A 16,220-nucleotide genomic window follows, 5' to 3' on the forward strand; every position below is an offset into this window, starting at 1 on the left:
TGTCGTTTGGTTCCCTTAACATGCGTGAATTTGCAGTCAAGATTAAAGCATTCCCCTCTTGTAATAGATGATGAGCACATCCTCGGATGGAAGCTTTGGCACTTGGTACCTAGGTTGCAGCCTCTTGGTTGTTTGTTGCCATATTTGAGCAATTTTGTACAGGCTTTAGGCAAACTACACTGTAAGGGTCAGATATGTTAGGTAAAATGCACTACTCAAAAGCTGCACTGCAAGAATCCGATTTTGAAAGCCATTTTTTGGCGACACATGCCATCATTTAGAAACTGAGTGCCCCCCCCGGATGTCAATGGGCTTTACCGGGGGTAAAGCATCTTGGGCACTTTCTTCGACATGCAAACTGTGGTCGTAAAGGCAATAACTTACCGTCAGCAATAATAAACAGTGACGTTTTTATGAAAAATATCTTGTAAAGAATCTGAGATGTATCGATGATATGTTTAATTTCTACTCACTTATTCTCTCTTTCAGCTACACAAAACACGACGGGGTAGCCAGAAGCCCGCCCTCGATCTGGACCATACGCAAGTATTAAACAAAAATAATGCGGCGGCAAGTGTTGTCAACCTTTCCAGTGCTGTCAATGCCAGCATGCTAAACTTAAATGCTGGTGAAGTTTCTTCCCATTCATTGACCAATACCACAAACGTCACAGATAGAGAAAATATCAACCCAGTGAACACGGAAACGTAAAAAATTTTATATAAGTTCTGTAGTGTGGTAATTTTCCATACTGCTTGCTTAGTGAAGACTGAAGCTTAGCACTTCCTTGCAAGGAGGATGGTCATTCAATGAAATCATTGAGAAATTCAGCTTTCCATGTAACTTGGAAAAATCGCAAAAAGCGCTTGATTATTAAAGGTTTTATTTTTACATAAGTGTTCCCCTTTCATATCAGACACATATTTCATATAAGGATAGTGACTGCCTATTGCTGTATATTATGCTGATATAAGCAAAAAAATGTTTTGCTTTTCCTCTTCCTGACCAATCTTGCTCTACATCCGTGTCAATCCAATGTGTAAAAGCTTGTGAATCAAAATTGATGAGTAAGCAAACGATATCACTCTTATTTAAAATTAAAACCTTTAAACATTCAGACGCTATAAATTAATTTCTAAGAATAGATATTGCCTAGAGTTTAAATTTGTTTTTTATCTTTTCTTTTTCAGTGAAGCAATATCGGTATCATTGGCTCAGCCTAATTTCAAACCAAATATCAAAGGTGCACTTCTAGCTATGCTAGTGTGTCTGGTTACTTTCGTGGTAGTGTACCTAATGGAGTATGACTCTATTAACAAAATTATGCGGTAAGAGATAGTTTTAATAGCTTCCAAGCTGACACGCAACGTTGTTTCAACGTTCATCTAACGTTATATGGACGTTATGAACATTAGATAAACGTTGAAACAACATTATGTGTCAGCTGGGTTACTCTAAGGTCCCGAATAAACGTCCCGACCGGTTTTTATCCGTTATTATTGTTCTTATCGTGTACCTCCTGTTTAATAAAGTTGTACAGTAAAACCTCTAATTAACGGACACTCTAAAAGGCGGACACTTCTAATTAGCGGACACTAACCCACATTCCACTGTATTCCAAAAATCACCATGTTACATTTTTGGAATACAACTTTATTGAATTCGCTCTACGAATAGTATTGAGCACTCTTTAAATGGTTGTTCAACAAACACATTAGTACCCCCTGTTTATTTACATTGTAAAATATTTTCAGCTCGCAAGCTGAATTTGCTCTAAATAACCTGCTTTTTAAGCTTATAATTACCTTATTTTGGGGTTTTTTTCGGACCCCCGCCCCCCTTTTATTCACCCAAACATTAATGAGATTTTGAAAACATTTCAGACCTCGCCCCTACTATTCTGGACCTTAGAAGTACTCATAAAGATAAATAAATTATCTATAGTTGCATTCCACTAAAGAGGGTGATGAAATTTTCTTTGGGCTACCGGTAATTCTGATTGATAAAAAGTGGCATACTTAAAAGATAGATCTTGGAAAGAGCTTTTCAACGAACCCAAACATGACCCATTTTGCTTTAGCTCCAGCCCACAGCACTGATGGAGTTAAGTTTCACATTTTCTTTTTTTTTACAGTTTTTATAGACGTATTGACCCTGACATTAATAGCTCTACTCAAGAGCCAGAAGCTTGGCAAACGTGGATGCAGCAGGTTTATAACTGGGTGATCAACCAAGTGCATGGACTCATTAAGGGATATTGGTAATATTCTTTATCTGATTTCATCTACAAGCTTTTCTTTAAAATAAGCACTTTCATAAATTTTTACTGAAAATTTCTTACTTTTCAATTGCGCTTTGCTATTCGAGTTGTTCTCGTGTTTCAGTTAAAAATTTTAACTGAAAATCATTTTGACTTTCTGGTGCACAACAACATTCTTGCTGGATTTTCCGTGGGAGGCCTATTTTCCTCAGATGTTTAATTTCCATAGGTATTCAGAGGTTTACCGTGCCCGTAAGAAAATTGATGACCAACTATGTTATTTTGAAGTTTAAAAAAAAAGACTTTTCTGATCGGCAAATTCAAAAATTTAAACTTCGATAGTGAGTCTAGAAATGGGTCCTAAATAGAAACTTTGGCACCGTTGGCGTTGGAAAGAATTAAACGGACAAGAACATTTTGGCTGAAAACAAACATGGTAAACAAACATAGCTCTGATGAACTATTGTCTGTCAACAGAGACACCCCTGTCTCGCAAATTCAATTTCCCAGTGGGGCTAAAATTGTAGAATAATTTTCCCACCAGGGACGAGATTTTTGCCAATTTCTCAAATGGGTAGGGAATCTCACCGTGTCAGTGACGCAGGGGTGTACAGAGCGCCTGTCAATTACCCTTTTCAGAATGAAGGCGTACGTACATCCCTCCCCTAAGATTTAAAATTGGACTATTATTTGACATAACGAAGCAGAGCCCTTTTTCAGGAAAATGCATCCTTACAAAGTCTTCTGGCATTACGTCACTCATACAAAAGCTGATTGTAATGAGTGACGTATTGGGCAGAATAGCCCAGAAAAGTCACGTAAATTTGTATTGGCTTTAATTTGGCGGCTGCTGGAAAAACTAATTTTTTGATAGGAATTTCATTTAGCGCGATTTTGGTGAGTCTGCAAATTCGGCCGAATTTTCTTTCCGTCAGAATTGTTTTCCTTTAATGTTTTTTAAGTTTTCTATTCGATTTCGTTACAGCTCCCAATCATCACACCAAGATGACCTTCGAAAGGGAGACAACTGGCTGGATTATTTCAGTCATAAAACTTGCGACTTCGTGAAAGATGTTCGGTAAGAATCATTAATATAATAATAAAGAAACTCTATCCCTAATATAATATTGAATTTTTTTATTAATAAAGACAACTTTTGAGAGCTACAAATGTTGAGTTTAAATTCAAATGAACTCTCGTTAATTCGAAATTTATATTATTCGAATACTCCTATAATTCGAAATTATCCTCAGCTCCCGTCAAGAAAAAAATTTCATAAAATACTGGAAGAATTTCGGCTGCCCGTGATTTAACTTCAAAAACCATAAATTCAATTCATAAATTGACGTAAATTTTTTATTTTTCTGCGGGTTTTGAAATTTAAAGACATTTCATAGTTTCAAGCTGTTTTAATAAGGATACGTCTAAATAATGGCATTCAAAAAATCACTTAGTTTTTTTTGGTCCACCCGCCGGTACATCGAATCCCTCTGTAATTCGAACGAAATAGCAGATTTACCATAAAAGCTCGAATTAGTGAGAGTCAATTGTAATCTGAAAATAATCTATCATGTTCAGTACTTTTTTGAACTTTTTAATTTTTAGTTTGGATTGCTTTTGGGTCCCAGAACCGCCAGCTCCAGAACCCACTATGACTGAGAAAGCTTTTCAATACATGAATGACGTCTACCAAAGCTTATGGTAAACTGACAATTTCTGCATCATTTTAAAGTTATTTTCATTATTTTTGTGTTCCTTGTACGTGGTCAAGTTATGGAGACAGACCATTATTTTAGAAAGGCAGGGCAACGGGCTGTTGCTAGTCAAAAAGGGCACTTTTCTACTGTTTTGTCATAAGAAAGGCTGTTTTTACCAAAATTTCAGAGATTTCAGGAGGGGCAGCGTCAGATAACAGAACGGGCATGAAAAATGGTCTGGGAGACTCCACTGTATAGAGTCTTTTGTTTTCTTTTCAGCTATGAATACTTTTGGGTTCTAGAACCGCCAGCTCCGGAACCCACAATGACTGAGAAAGCTTTTCAATACGTGAACGACGCCTACCAAAGTTTATGGTAAATATCAGAATTGACACACTAATTTTGTTATAAATTTATATTTTTTCAACCTTTGTAAGGCTATTTTTATTTTATTTTATATTATAACTTTTTTTTAAAGAGAAAAAAAAAGGTTTGGGATTGAAGTAAGTTTTTAAGGTGGGGTTTACGAATGTTGATTAGGCGATTCTTGGTATAATTCTATGAATCTCTATTTCCTTATGACCACGAGACTAACAAAAGATCACACTCGTTTTCAGTAAGATATATAATAAACTTTCAAAATCAAGCCCAAAGGCTGAGATTTTCAATTTGAATTCTGACGAACAACATTAGAAGACAGTTCAGAACCGCCAGTTCAAGATCGAAACACCGCCCTTAACACCATCATCTCTGTACTAACGCCCTCGAAAAATCTGAGTTCAAATTGGAACATCTCAGCATTTTGGTTTTCGAGTACTATAAATCTAACTGAAAAAAATTGTGAACGAAAAATTATTCTTGAAATTTCAATATTGCAAAATTTTGAAATCTCATAATCTTATTTTTTGCTTTTTAATAAAGTCAACTTTTAATTTTTAGCGTTCTTTTACTTTTTATATCTTTTTTGAGCCTGAGCCTAAGAGACTATTTGGAGATAGACCTCCACTGAGAAAATGAGCTTCAATCACAAACACAAAAAAAATAACCAAACACCTATCAAATTTATGGCCCCTAAACGTTCCAAATTTAAGAACAAAGTACATAAGGCGAGACCAATTTAATTTGTTGTTCTACGGACAGACCGTTGACAAAATATGAGTCGGTCGGTCGGTAAAATAAAAATAAGATTTTCATTAATCAAGGAAGGAAATTAGGCTTTAAGTAATATTTTCAAATAACCTTGGTTAGAAATTCATCATTCATCTTTGATGGAATTTGTAATGAAATCTTTTGTGCACAGAATTCATGATTCAAGATTCGTTTAAATTTTTTAATATTGTAAATTTTTTAAATGACTAGTATTAGAGATTTGTGGCATAGGAAATTCAATATTATTATTTTTTCGTTTGCAGCAAATGCTGGGTCGGTCGCGCCCGTAGAACAACAAATTAAATTGGTCTCGCCTAATATAAAGACATATAAAGCTTTGAAGTTGATAAATTTAAACACATTGAGTTTAAGGCCTGAAGTGCTAGAGTTGAACTCTAACCTTCCTTTGTTTTTGAGGACAGCATTTTTATAAACCTAGTGATAGATTTTAGTTTCAATCCAGCATTTGTGTAAAAACCACGCGCAGACGTTCTGGATGGGAAATAAGTGGTTTCATTTCCCGTCCAAGAGTCTCGAGCCTAGCCCTTTGGGCTTGAAAGTCAAAATTTAAACACTTTATGAAAAATTTTAGGCCTAAAGCCCGAAAAGCTAAGAACATCAAATGACTTTTAAACTTTTTTATAAAAGACATTTACCCAATATTACCTTTTATAGTAATTACAATGTTAGGTTATTCTCAAAGTGCAGTGAAACAAGAACAACCTTAAAGTGTTTGCTGAGAGTTTACAAGAAATAACGAAGAAACCTATAAAAGGCTTGTTGTATAGGCTCGGAATCACACGACTGAACAACCAGGTCAGATCGTCAGATTCCCTACACCCCGAAGAAGGTTGATGTGTGTATAATGGATAATATTTAGTGAGACTAGGGTGTGCCTTGATGTACTTAGAGTAAAATTCATTGTAATTTTTGACCATATCCTTCCATTTTAATAATCAACCTGAATCGAAATACTGTGTACTCTCTAATTCGAACCTCTATTATTCTAATGTTTCAAATATAATTTGCATTAAAATGTTGGTCCCCTCGGATGGAAAATCGTTTAAATTACTCTCTGTAATTCGAATCTTTCTCTGATTCGAAGGAAATAGTTGTTCTCTTACATGGGCTCCACAGCGGACCTTCAATTCAAGTAATCACGCAATTTATTTTCTTCAAAGTTATCGAAATTATCGCATTCACGCAATGTTTTTTTCGAAATTCACGCAGATTTCTGTTCACGCAAAGTTTTCCAATTCACGCATTCACGCAGCTTTTTTGAAATTTTTATGCATTCACTCAAGTGAAAATGACTATTCACGCATATAACCCCCTTGCATATCGAATAAGAAAGAGCCAAATGTAAGCACTTTAAGTACTGCGTAGAATCCGCCAAACTGACACGTAACGTATTTTCAACGTCCACCGAAAATCCATGACATCTATCGAACGTTAGATGAACTTAGGCTTTATGTGGTACATCTGATTTGTCCAATTTCATTGGAGAATAGTCGAACGTGCGCACCGCACTGGCCTCAACTTCAGATTTTCCCGTTATTAGAAGGACCAATTGTAACATTTCAAATATTTAGTATTAGGTAGCAAATATACTTTGTCCGTTTTGGCTGAAACTCGTCCCCAAGCCCCAAAAATCAAAATTTTCAAAAAATGAAAAAAACACCCCCAGATATTCACCCAAGGAACAAGTGTGCCAAACTTCACCCAAATCCGACCTTTTTTGAAGTGTCCAGGCTGCCAGCCTCGTTTAGGTGAAAAACTCGTCCCCAGGCCCCAAAAATCAAAATTTTCAAAAAATGAAAAAAAAACCCCCAGATATTCACCCAAGGAACAAGTGTGCCAAATTTCAGCCAAATCCGACCTTTTTTGAAGTGTCCAGGCTGCCAGCCTCGTTTTGGTGAAAAACTCGTCCCCAGGCCCCAAAAATCAAAATTTTCAAAAAATGAAAAAAACACCCCCAGATATTCACCCAAGGAACAAGTGTGCCAAATTTCAGCCAAATCCGACTTTTTTTGAAGTGTCCAGGCTGCCCCAAAGTTTTAGCCTCGTTTTGGCGAAAAACTCGTCCCCAGGCCCCAAAAATCAAAATTTTCAAAAAATGAAAAAATCACCCCCAGATATTCACCCAAGGAACAAGTGTGCCAAATTTCAGCCAAATCCGACCTTTTTTTAAGTGTCCAGCCTGCCCTAAAGTTTTCGGACGGACATACATACATACATACAGACATACATACATACATACATACAGACATTCTCAGATTATAGCTCAACTGAAGTTGAGAACAGCAACTGGGATATGCTAAACATGTCTTTCGTATGACCCAAGAACGTTCGACATTAAACTGTTAATGTTCAACGATGATAAGTACACAATGGGGTAGACTCAGAATTCTTATCAAAATTCATAACAACAGATTGTCTTTGCAACAGTGCTATGTTAAGAATATTTTTCTAGTTTCTTTGCTGATATGGTATGGTGGTCAGTGATAAGTGTCTTGCAATTAAGGTCAACTGATCCAAATTTTTTTATGATTCTCACCCCTATAGTAAGTACTAGTTCCATATTTTGGTATATAAAAGGGATGAATTACATGAGAGCTTCTAAAGCATTAGACAAGAGCCACTTCTGGCTGAACTTTTTGATAACTTTTTATGACGCTGAATCCAGTGAAGTAGACTAGAAGCAATTGATGAGGTCGCAATCTTGAAAGAAAAACACAAAAATTCTAAAGTGCAAAAAAACTACTTGGAGTTAAAAATTTTTATTGTGAATGGGAAACAAACATTATTAACAGATTTGAAACCCCTTAATTTCAAATAAAAACATTGCTTCATCCTATTTTTACCTTCCAAAAACAACAAAAATCTGGCGGACTGTAAAACAACCCGCCTAAGCAGAAGCATATTATCATATACTACCAGGCCACTTAATCGCGCCATCCAGTCTATAACAAGACCCCACGCTACTAAAGCACGGGATCACGATTACTGTGGAGTACCCAATGATCAATCCCCATCACGTTCGCCAAAATTGCTGAGTATTATCCAAACCTTTCGGTCAAGGTTACATTGAAGTGGCATTTTCGAATTTTCCTGGTTTTTCGTAACTAGGATAATGCGTTAATGGATAAAATTAATACCTGAACATTCTTGCATCTTTGTAAGAAGTTTTCTCCATAACTTGTTGGTAATTGTTGACAAATGTGTTGTCCCTTTCTCCATTTGAATCGAGCTAAAAGAATCAGAAAATGTTTCTTGATGACATTCCGTTAAAAAGCTGATCATTAAAAGCAAAATATTCTAACAATATTTCATCCTTAGCTTTCTCCCCTTTAGGTTTTCAATAATCACCCTTAAAACTCTGTGCATAATCATTTATAAAAACATCAAAATGAATTTTTTTACCTGAAAATGTTAAAAAATTAATGAAAGAAATGCATGAACGAGGATACAGTTGGTAATATCTTAACGCTATAAAATCTGCGTTAAAATCAATAAATAAGTAAATTAATTAATTAATTAGCAATAGAAATGACTCTCAAGTGAATGCGAGTTTAAAGGAACACAAGCAGGCAAGCTCGCAATGTATGGGCAGGCGAAATCGTCGGCCTTTTCAATACACGTCAAATCTGAATCTGACGACATTCCAAAAAACATTAGACGTATTATAGAGTAGTATGGTTGTAACATGATATATAATATACTATTTAAACATATTACATCAGACATTAGGCATAGGTAGTCTGGTGTTTTTAAGAGATATTGGCCGTTCTAGGGTTAGGGCTAGGCCAAAATATTTTTCTGGTTTCAATGGTTTTGTATGATCTTCAGTGTTTTTCCTTGTTTTTACAAGACATCGGCAGATTGGCCCGGCTGCTAGCTAAGCAAGAGAAGGGTTATATCGAACTATTTGTCTGGTTTCACTGGTTTCATAGGTACTCCAGTGTTTTCACTTGTTTTTATGAGACAATACTTTTTCCTAGCTAAGCAAGTGGAGCTAAGCAGAACTATTTTTCTGGTTTCAATGGTTTCATATGTACTCCAGTGTTTTCCCTTGTTTTTAAGAGATATTGGCCGTTCTAGCCAAGCAAGTGGAGCTAGGCCGAACTATTTTTCTGGTCCTAATGGTTTCATAGGTTCTCCAGTGTTTTCACTTGTTTTCAATAGATATAGGCCGTTCTGAGCAAGTAGGGCTAGGCCCAACTATTTTTCTGGTTTCAATGGTTTCATATGTACTCCAGTGTTTTCCCTTGTTTTTAAGAGATATAGGCCGTTTTAAGCAAGAAGGGCTAGGTCGAACTATTTTTCTGGTCCCAATGGTTTCATAGGTTCTCCGGTGTTTTCGCTTGTTTTCAAGAGATATAGGCCGTTCTAAGCAAGTAGGGCTAGACCTACCTATTTTTCTGGTTTCAATGGTTTCATATGTACTCCAGTGTTTTCCCTTGTTTTTAAAAGATATAGGCCGTTCGAAGCAAGAAGGGCTTGGTCGAACTATTTTTCTGGTCCCAATGGTTTCATAGGTTCTCCAGTGTTTTCGCTTGTTTTCAAGAGATATTGGCCGTTCTAAGCAAGAAGGGCTAGGTCGAACTATTTTTCTGGTTTCAATGGTTTCATATGTACCCCAGTGTTTTCCCTTGTTTTTAAAAGATACAGGCCGTTCTAAGCAAGAAGGGCTAGGTCGAAATATTTTTCTGGTCCCAATGGTTTCATAGGTTCTCCAGTGTTTTCGCTTGTTTTTAAGAGATATAGGCCGTTCTAAGCAAGTAGGGCTAGCCCGGACTATTTTTCTGGTTTCAATGGTTTCATAGGTACTCCAGTGTCTTCGCTTGTTTTCAAGAGATATTGGCCGTTCTAAGCAAGAAGGGCTAGGTCGAACTATTTTTCTGGTCCCAATGGTTTCATAGGTTCTCCGGTGTTTTCGCTTGTTTTCTAGAGATATAGGCCGTTCTAAGAAAGTAGGGCTAGGCTGAACTGTTTTTCTGGTTTCAATGGTTTCATATGTACGCCAGTGGTTTCGCTTGTTTTCATTCTAGCTAAGCAAGAAGGGCTAGGCCGAACTATTTTTCTGGTTTCAATGGTTTCATATATACTCCAGTGTTTTCCCTTGTTTTTAAGAGATCGCTTAAAACACAATCTGAGAGAACTCACTAGCTTCTGAATTCAGTCAATCTATATCCGCTTTTATTATTAACATTACTTTGAGTATACTTGCAATTTTTGGTGATTTTTTATCTTAAGATATCATATTTTGCTAATCCATAATTATTTTGATTAATTTATGTCATTTTGTCATGAAAATAATGATAGGATAATGACCACGCTCGTCTTTCTAAAATCTGCCTTTCCAAGACCTTACGAGCTTCTGATTGATGCAATTTTATATCCAGCCACACTTCTTGCATCACATTCGGTATGCCAAATATTTTTACTATAATTGTCTTTTTAGGCGTCATATTTTGTGATTTTGTCAATATTTTTGTCAATAACTATCATTAAGTCATGTTAAAGTAACAATGGAAAAATAGATTAATTTCCTCTCTTGAAACCACTCTCTCAGAGACCTTACAAGCTTCTGACAGACTCTCAGAGACTATACAAGCTTCTGACAGACTCTCAGAGACCTTACAAGCTTCTGACAGATTCAACTTTATATCTTTTCGCACTACTGAGATCACATTGAGTATAATGAATATTTTTTGTGTTTTTGTATTGGTAGATATTATAATTTATCCTTTTGTTAATATTTTTATCAAAATGTCAACATGGTCTCAGTGATTTGCCAAATTATCACTTGGCTGTATATCAGTGAAAGTTACAAGTGCAAAGAGTTACATGTGTTACGAGTACTGGTAACTAGATATGTAATGTTAGGTTTACCGACCCAGGTTACCTACAATGCCGATAAAAACAAGGGAAAACACTGGAGTACCTATGAAACCATTGAAACCAGAAAAAATAGTTCGACCTAGCCTTTCTTGCTTAGAACGGCCTATATCTCTTAAAAACAAGGGAAAACACTGGAGTACCTATGAAACCATTGAAACCAGAAAAATAGTTCGACCTAGCCTTTCTTGCTTAGAACGGCCTATATCTCTTGAAAACAAGCGAAAACACTGGAGTACCTATGAAACCATTGAAACCAGATAAATAGTTCGACCTAGCCTTTCTTGCTTAGAACGGCCTATATCTCTTGAAAACAAGCGAAAACACTGGAGAACCTATGAAACCATTGGGACCAGAAAAATAGTTTTGCCTAGCTCCACTTGCTTGGCTAGAACGGCCAATATCTCTTAAAAACAAGTGAAAACACTGGAGTACCTATGAAACCATTGAAACCAGAAAAAATAGTTCGACCTAGCCTTTCTTGCTTAGAACGGCCTATATCTCTTAAAAACAAGGGAAAACACTGGAGTACATATGAAACCATTGAAACCATAAAAATAGTTCGGCCTAGCCCTTCTTGCTTAGCTAGAATAAAAACAAGCGAAACCACTGGAGTACATATGAAACCATTGAAACCAAAAAAAATAGTACGGCCTAGCTCCACTTGCTTAGCTAGAACGGCCTATCTCTTAAAAACAAGCGAAAACACTGGAGTACATATGAAACCATTGAAACCAGAAAAATAGTTCGGCCTGCTCCACTTGCTCAGCTAGAACGGCCTATATCTCTTGAAAACAAGCGAAAACACTGGAGTACCTATGAAACCATTGAGACCAGAAAAATAGTTCGGCCTGCTCCACTTGCTCAGCTAGAACGGCCAATATCTCTTGAAAACAAGCGAAAACACTGGAGAACCTATAAAACCATTGAAACCAGAAAAAAAGTTGGGCCTAGCTCCACTTGCTTGGCTAGAACGGCCAATATCTCTTAAAAACAAGTGAAAACACTGGAGTACCTATGAAACCATTGAAACCAGAAAAATAGTCCGGGCCAGCCCTACTTGCTTAGAACGGCCTATATCTCTTAAAAACAAGCGACGACACTGGAGAACCTATGAAACCATTGAAACCAGAAAAATAGTTGGGCCTAGCCCCACTTGCTTCAAACGGCCTATATCTCTTAAAAACAAGCGAAAACAGTGGAGTACCTATGAAACCATTGAAACCAGAAAAATAGTCCGGGCCAGCCCTACTTGCTTAGAACGGCCAATATCTCTTGAAAACAAGCGAAAACACTGGAGTACCTATGAAACCATTGAAACCAGAAAAATAGTCCGGGCCACCCCTACTTGCTTAGAAAGACCTATATCTCTGCTTAAAAACAAGCGAAGACACTGGAGTACCTATGAAACCATTGAAACCAGAAAAATAGTCCGGGCCACCCCTACTTGCTTAGAAAGGCCTATATCTCTGCTTAAAAACAAGCGAAGACACTGGAGTACCTATGAAACCATTGAAACCTGATAAATTGTTCGACCTAACCCTTCTTTTTTAGCTATTAGGCCAATATCTTGTAAAAACAAGCGAAAACACTGGAGAACCTATGAAACCATTGAAACCAGAAAAATAGTTTGGCCTAGCCCTACTTGCTTGGAACGGCCAATTTCTTGTAAAAACAAGGGAAAACACTGGAGTACCTATGAAACCATTGAAACCAGAAAAATAGTTCGACCTAACCCTTCTTCCTTAGCCAGCAGCAGGGCCAATCTACCGATGCCTTGTAATAACAAGTAAAGGGAAAACTGATCCGTCTGATGTAATATGTTTAAATAGTATATTATATATCATGTTACAACCATACTACTCTATAATGCGTCTAATGTTTTTAGGAATACCGTCAGATTCAGATCTGACGTGTATTGAAAAGGCCGACGATTTCGCCTGCCCATACATTGCGAGCTTGCCCACAAGCACATGACGACTTTGAACATGAAGGTTTTAATTGAAAACAAAATAGGTCCTGATAAGAAATTGAACATTGAACAATTACTGTGGACTTGTATTTTTCTAATTTTCTGATAAAAAATCTTCTGGTACAATGGTAAATGATCTTCTGTCATAAAAAGTATAACCTAATGAAGTCGTTCATTTTAACTTTTGTATGTCCTTGAGTAGGCTGCATGCATCCCCAAATTAGTTTTGATATAGGGGATGCGAATCGGGCTCTGATATCGCTTCCGAGAAAATTACCGAATAGCTATGTATTTTGCAGAATTTTGGCGACTTGTATTTTTCAAAAAACTCGATGTGTATTGTTTGAGTTATTTGATGACGTAAATAGAAATCAAATAAAAATTCAAATAAAAAGAACATATGGCCAGAAATCTCTCTTTCGCCTCTCTTTCTTTTTGTTTATCGAAATTAATTGAATTAGCAAACAAAACTCTCAAGATAACAAAAGACGACAAACTTTTTTATTATTAAATTCTCTTTCATCACCAATACGGTTTGGTATATATATGTTATGCCCCTTAAAAATATATACAGAGCGATTAACTACAATATGTATATTAAAATTTCGTTTTTCGAACTATATAACGTTGTTAAAAAAGCAAATGAAAACAGTCAACCTGGATGGGTTGGAGAGACTCCGTACACCCGGAGAGCGCTGTATTTCCGCTACGGGGCCTATCCGTACAGAAGTAGAGCCTTCCCCAGGCGACACTAGATCCACTCGTAACCCATGCGGAAAAGAGGGAATCGCCTAAGTAAAATTAAAAGGGGAAAAAACCTCAGCTCTCGGCGATTCCCAGTAAATATGAAAAGAGCGAATAAAAAGCCGAAGGCAGCACTAAATATAAAGGAAAACGCGTGAAGAAACAGTCCAACTGACGCTACCTAATAACTGAAATTATAAATTTCTCATAGTGTAGACAAAAAAAAAACAAAAACTAGAGCGTCTAACTACAATGTACAGAAAGTACGATAGTACGTATAGAAAAGCTGAAAAGTGACACGTATGACTAAGCTCAAATATGAATAGGAAACTACCCAACGAAGAGATAAGAGGGGACCTAGTATTGCCTGGGGAGGGCTGTGAGTGAAATGCTATGGGGCCTATCCATGCATGACTAGGGAGACCGCTCCAGGCAATACCAGGACTACTCAAACCCCAGACAAAAAGGACAGCCCAAGTAGGAAAAAAATCAGGAGTAACAAGAAAAAAATAGGCACTGAAAAGTACTGAAGGATACCTAAAGGATAGGTACTGAACCTACATGCCAACATGTCAAAACTCAAAAAAAAATTTACTACGCATCAAATTCAAAGTATTCGTTAGTATATCATAATCGATTAAAAATATAGTATAGATTGAAAATAAACGACCACTTATTGTAAAAGAAAAAACAAACATTTTTATGAAAGTGGGTAGAGAACTAAGAAGTGACGTGAACTACAAAACGCAGGGGGTAAGAGGGGGAGATAGTGGGGGAGTTCACAGCCTCAACACGTTCTCTTCCAACTTGGCTCTAAATAAAATTCTATTTTCCATCACATGCCAGTTATCAATTAGGTCCACACAAAAGTCAACCTCGTCTGAATGATCTGCAACTAAAGACTTAACATTTCGTTTGACATAATTTTTGTCGAGTAACACATGAACAATATCTAGATTCAAACAGTTCACCGTGCTGTTTGCTGTATGGGTAAAACTATGGGATATGTCGTCTCCGGATGACAGCATGTGGTACATGTATGCTGCTATTGATGGATTTTTGGTCGCCAGGTGGAGAAGTGACAATTTTCGCTTGTTGATGTGAGTAGTAACGTCCGGGAGATTGTAGATGGTATTCAAGAGGTTACGTGATTTCTTGGATACGCCAAAGACTGTCAATCAAAGTTCTCTATCATTCAACTCTTTTTTTGGTTAGCAGATTTTTTGCTAAGTTCGGAACGGTTTTGTGAGCCTGATTCGCATCCCCTATATCAAAACTTATCAGAGGGGATGTGTGCAGCCTAGTCCTTGAGTGCTTGGGCTCGGTTTCGATTTTATCCTTCACACTGAAGAATAATGTCAACCCTTTTCCCTTTTAAAATGTGACATTTGCAATAAATAGCCCTGTTATCAAAAGCTTTCTTGCCATTGGTCAAACTGCCATACTGGATATTGAGAAAAGAAAGCTAACTTGTTTTTCGATGATAAACTTAACATTTTTATTCAGTATTGTTTGAATAACATTATCTTAGCCTTTCTTTATGACACAAAAGGTATCATTAACATATAGTTTCCATATTTTCACACTGTCAGACATTTTCGGTACAACTTTAGTTTCTAGCGCTTAACCATGAAAGGCTAGGGCAGTGTCTAGGGCCGGTGTAGCGGTAAATTAAGACTCCGGGAGATTAGGACTTCAAAGTCATGATTTGCTGGGATATTATGACTTCAAGAGTCCTGATCTCCCTGGAAATTTAGATCGATACGGGAAAATAAGACTCAAACTATAAAATTCGCCTTTAAAGGTAGAAGAGTCCTATTTTTTCGGTAAAACATGACTTCGCTAATTAAAATCTAATTAAAGTCTTTCTATTGCTAAAAAAACCTGAAACAACTCAACCCACCGTATTTGTGACTTTTGAGTCGTGGTTTCGAATGTGTTTTTTTGTCAGTAAATTCAAGGGTGTTAGTTAGATGCCTGGGGTAGGAGTATTCAGACAAAAATAGGTGCTGGCTATATCATTAGGCACTTTAGGCCGATTTTCGAACTTTTAACTACACCTGTCAAACTTGGTTCATTGGAAAACTCTATTTTTTCTCGTTTCAACGAAGGGTCGCTGACCTCTGTAGCATTTATAGAAAAAAAGTTACATTTTTTGTGAAGCTAATTGGAGCAATTAAATTAGCGGATTTCTACTGCAAGAGCCATTGTAAAAAGTGGGCAAAAAACAGGCATTTTTTTAGTCAAAAAAACTTATTTTTGAGCAAGTTTTGGCTATAACCCAAGTTTAGGTGAACACTTTTTTCTTTCAGTTGACGTTTGATCATCATACTACAGGTTGAAAAAATTTTTTTTATAAAATTTTACTTCTTCACAGAATTAATACCATTTTTATACAGGGAGGTAACGTAAAAACGAAAAAATCCAGGGGTAAAAAGTAACAAAAATCGCAATTAAAATTCAGGATTTCGATATTGAATGTCCATTTTGATTCATT

The 16,220-nt window shown here is 36.6% G+C and overlaps 1 protein-coding gene across 1 annotated transcript; it reads left to right on the forward strand.

Moving 5' to 3' along the window:
• Positions 1-351: 351 nt before the first annotated feature.
• On the forward strand, positions 352-2,264 carry LOC136817521 (uncharacterized). The gene is made up of 4 exons (XM_067073851.1): positions 352-366; positions 490-707; positions 1,191-1,328; positions 2,135-2,264. Exons 1-4 carry the CDS (start codon positions 352-354, stop codon positions 2,262-2,264), a joined length of 501 nt encoding a protein of 166 aa, XP_066929952.1.
• The last annotated feature ends 13,956 nt before the right edge of the window (positions 2,265-16,220 follow it).

This window comes from Clytia hemisphaerica, unplaced genomic scaffold, assembly GCF_902728285.1.
Source record: "Clytia hemisphaerica strain Z4C2 unplaced genomic scaffold, Clytia hemisphaerica genome assembly, whole genome shotgun sequence".
In the NCBI taxonomy this organism is placed as follows: Eukaryota; Metazoa; Cnidaria; class Hydrozoa; order Leptothecata; family Clytiidae; genus Clytia; species Clytia hemisphaerica.

Coding starts and splice junctions, on each gene's coding strand:
- LOC136817521 (XM_067073851.1), top strand. Junction 708..1,190: donor AACCCAGTGAACACGGAAAC/GTAAAAAATTTT, acceptor TTTCTTTTTCAG/TGAAGCAATATCGGTATCAT. Junction 1,329..2,134: donor TCTATTAACAAAATTATGCG/GTAAGAGATAGT, acceptor TTTTTTTTACAG/TTTTTATAGACGTATTGACC.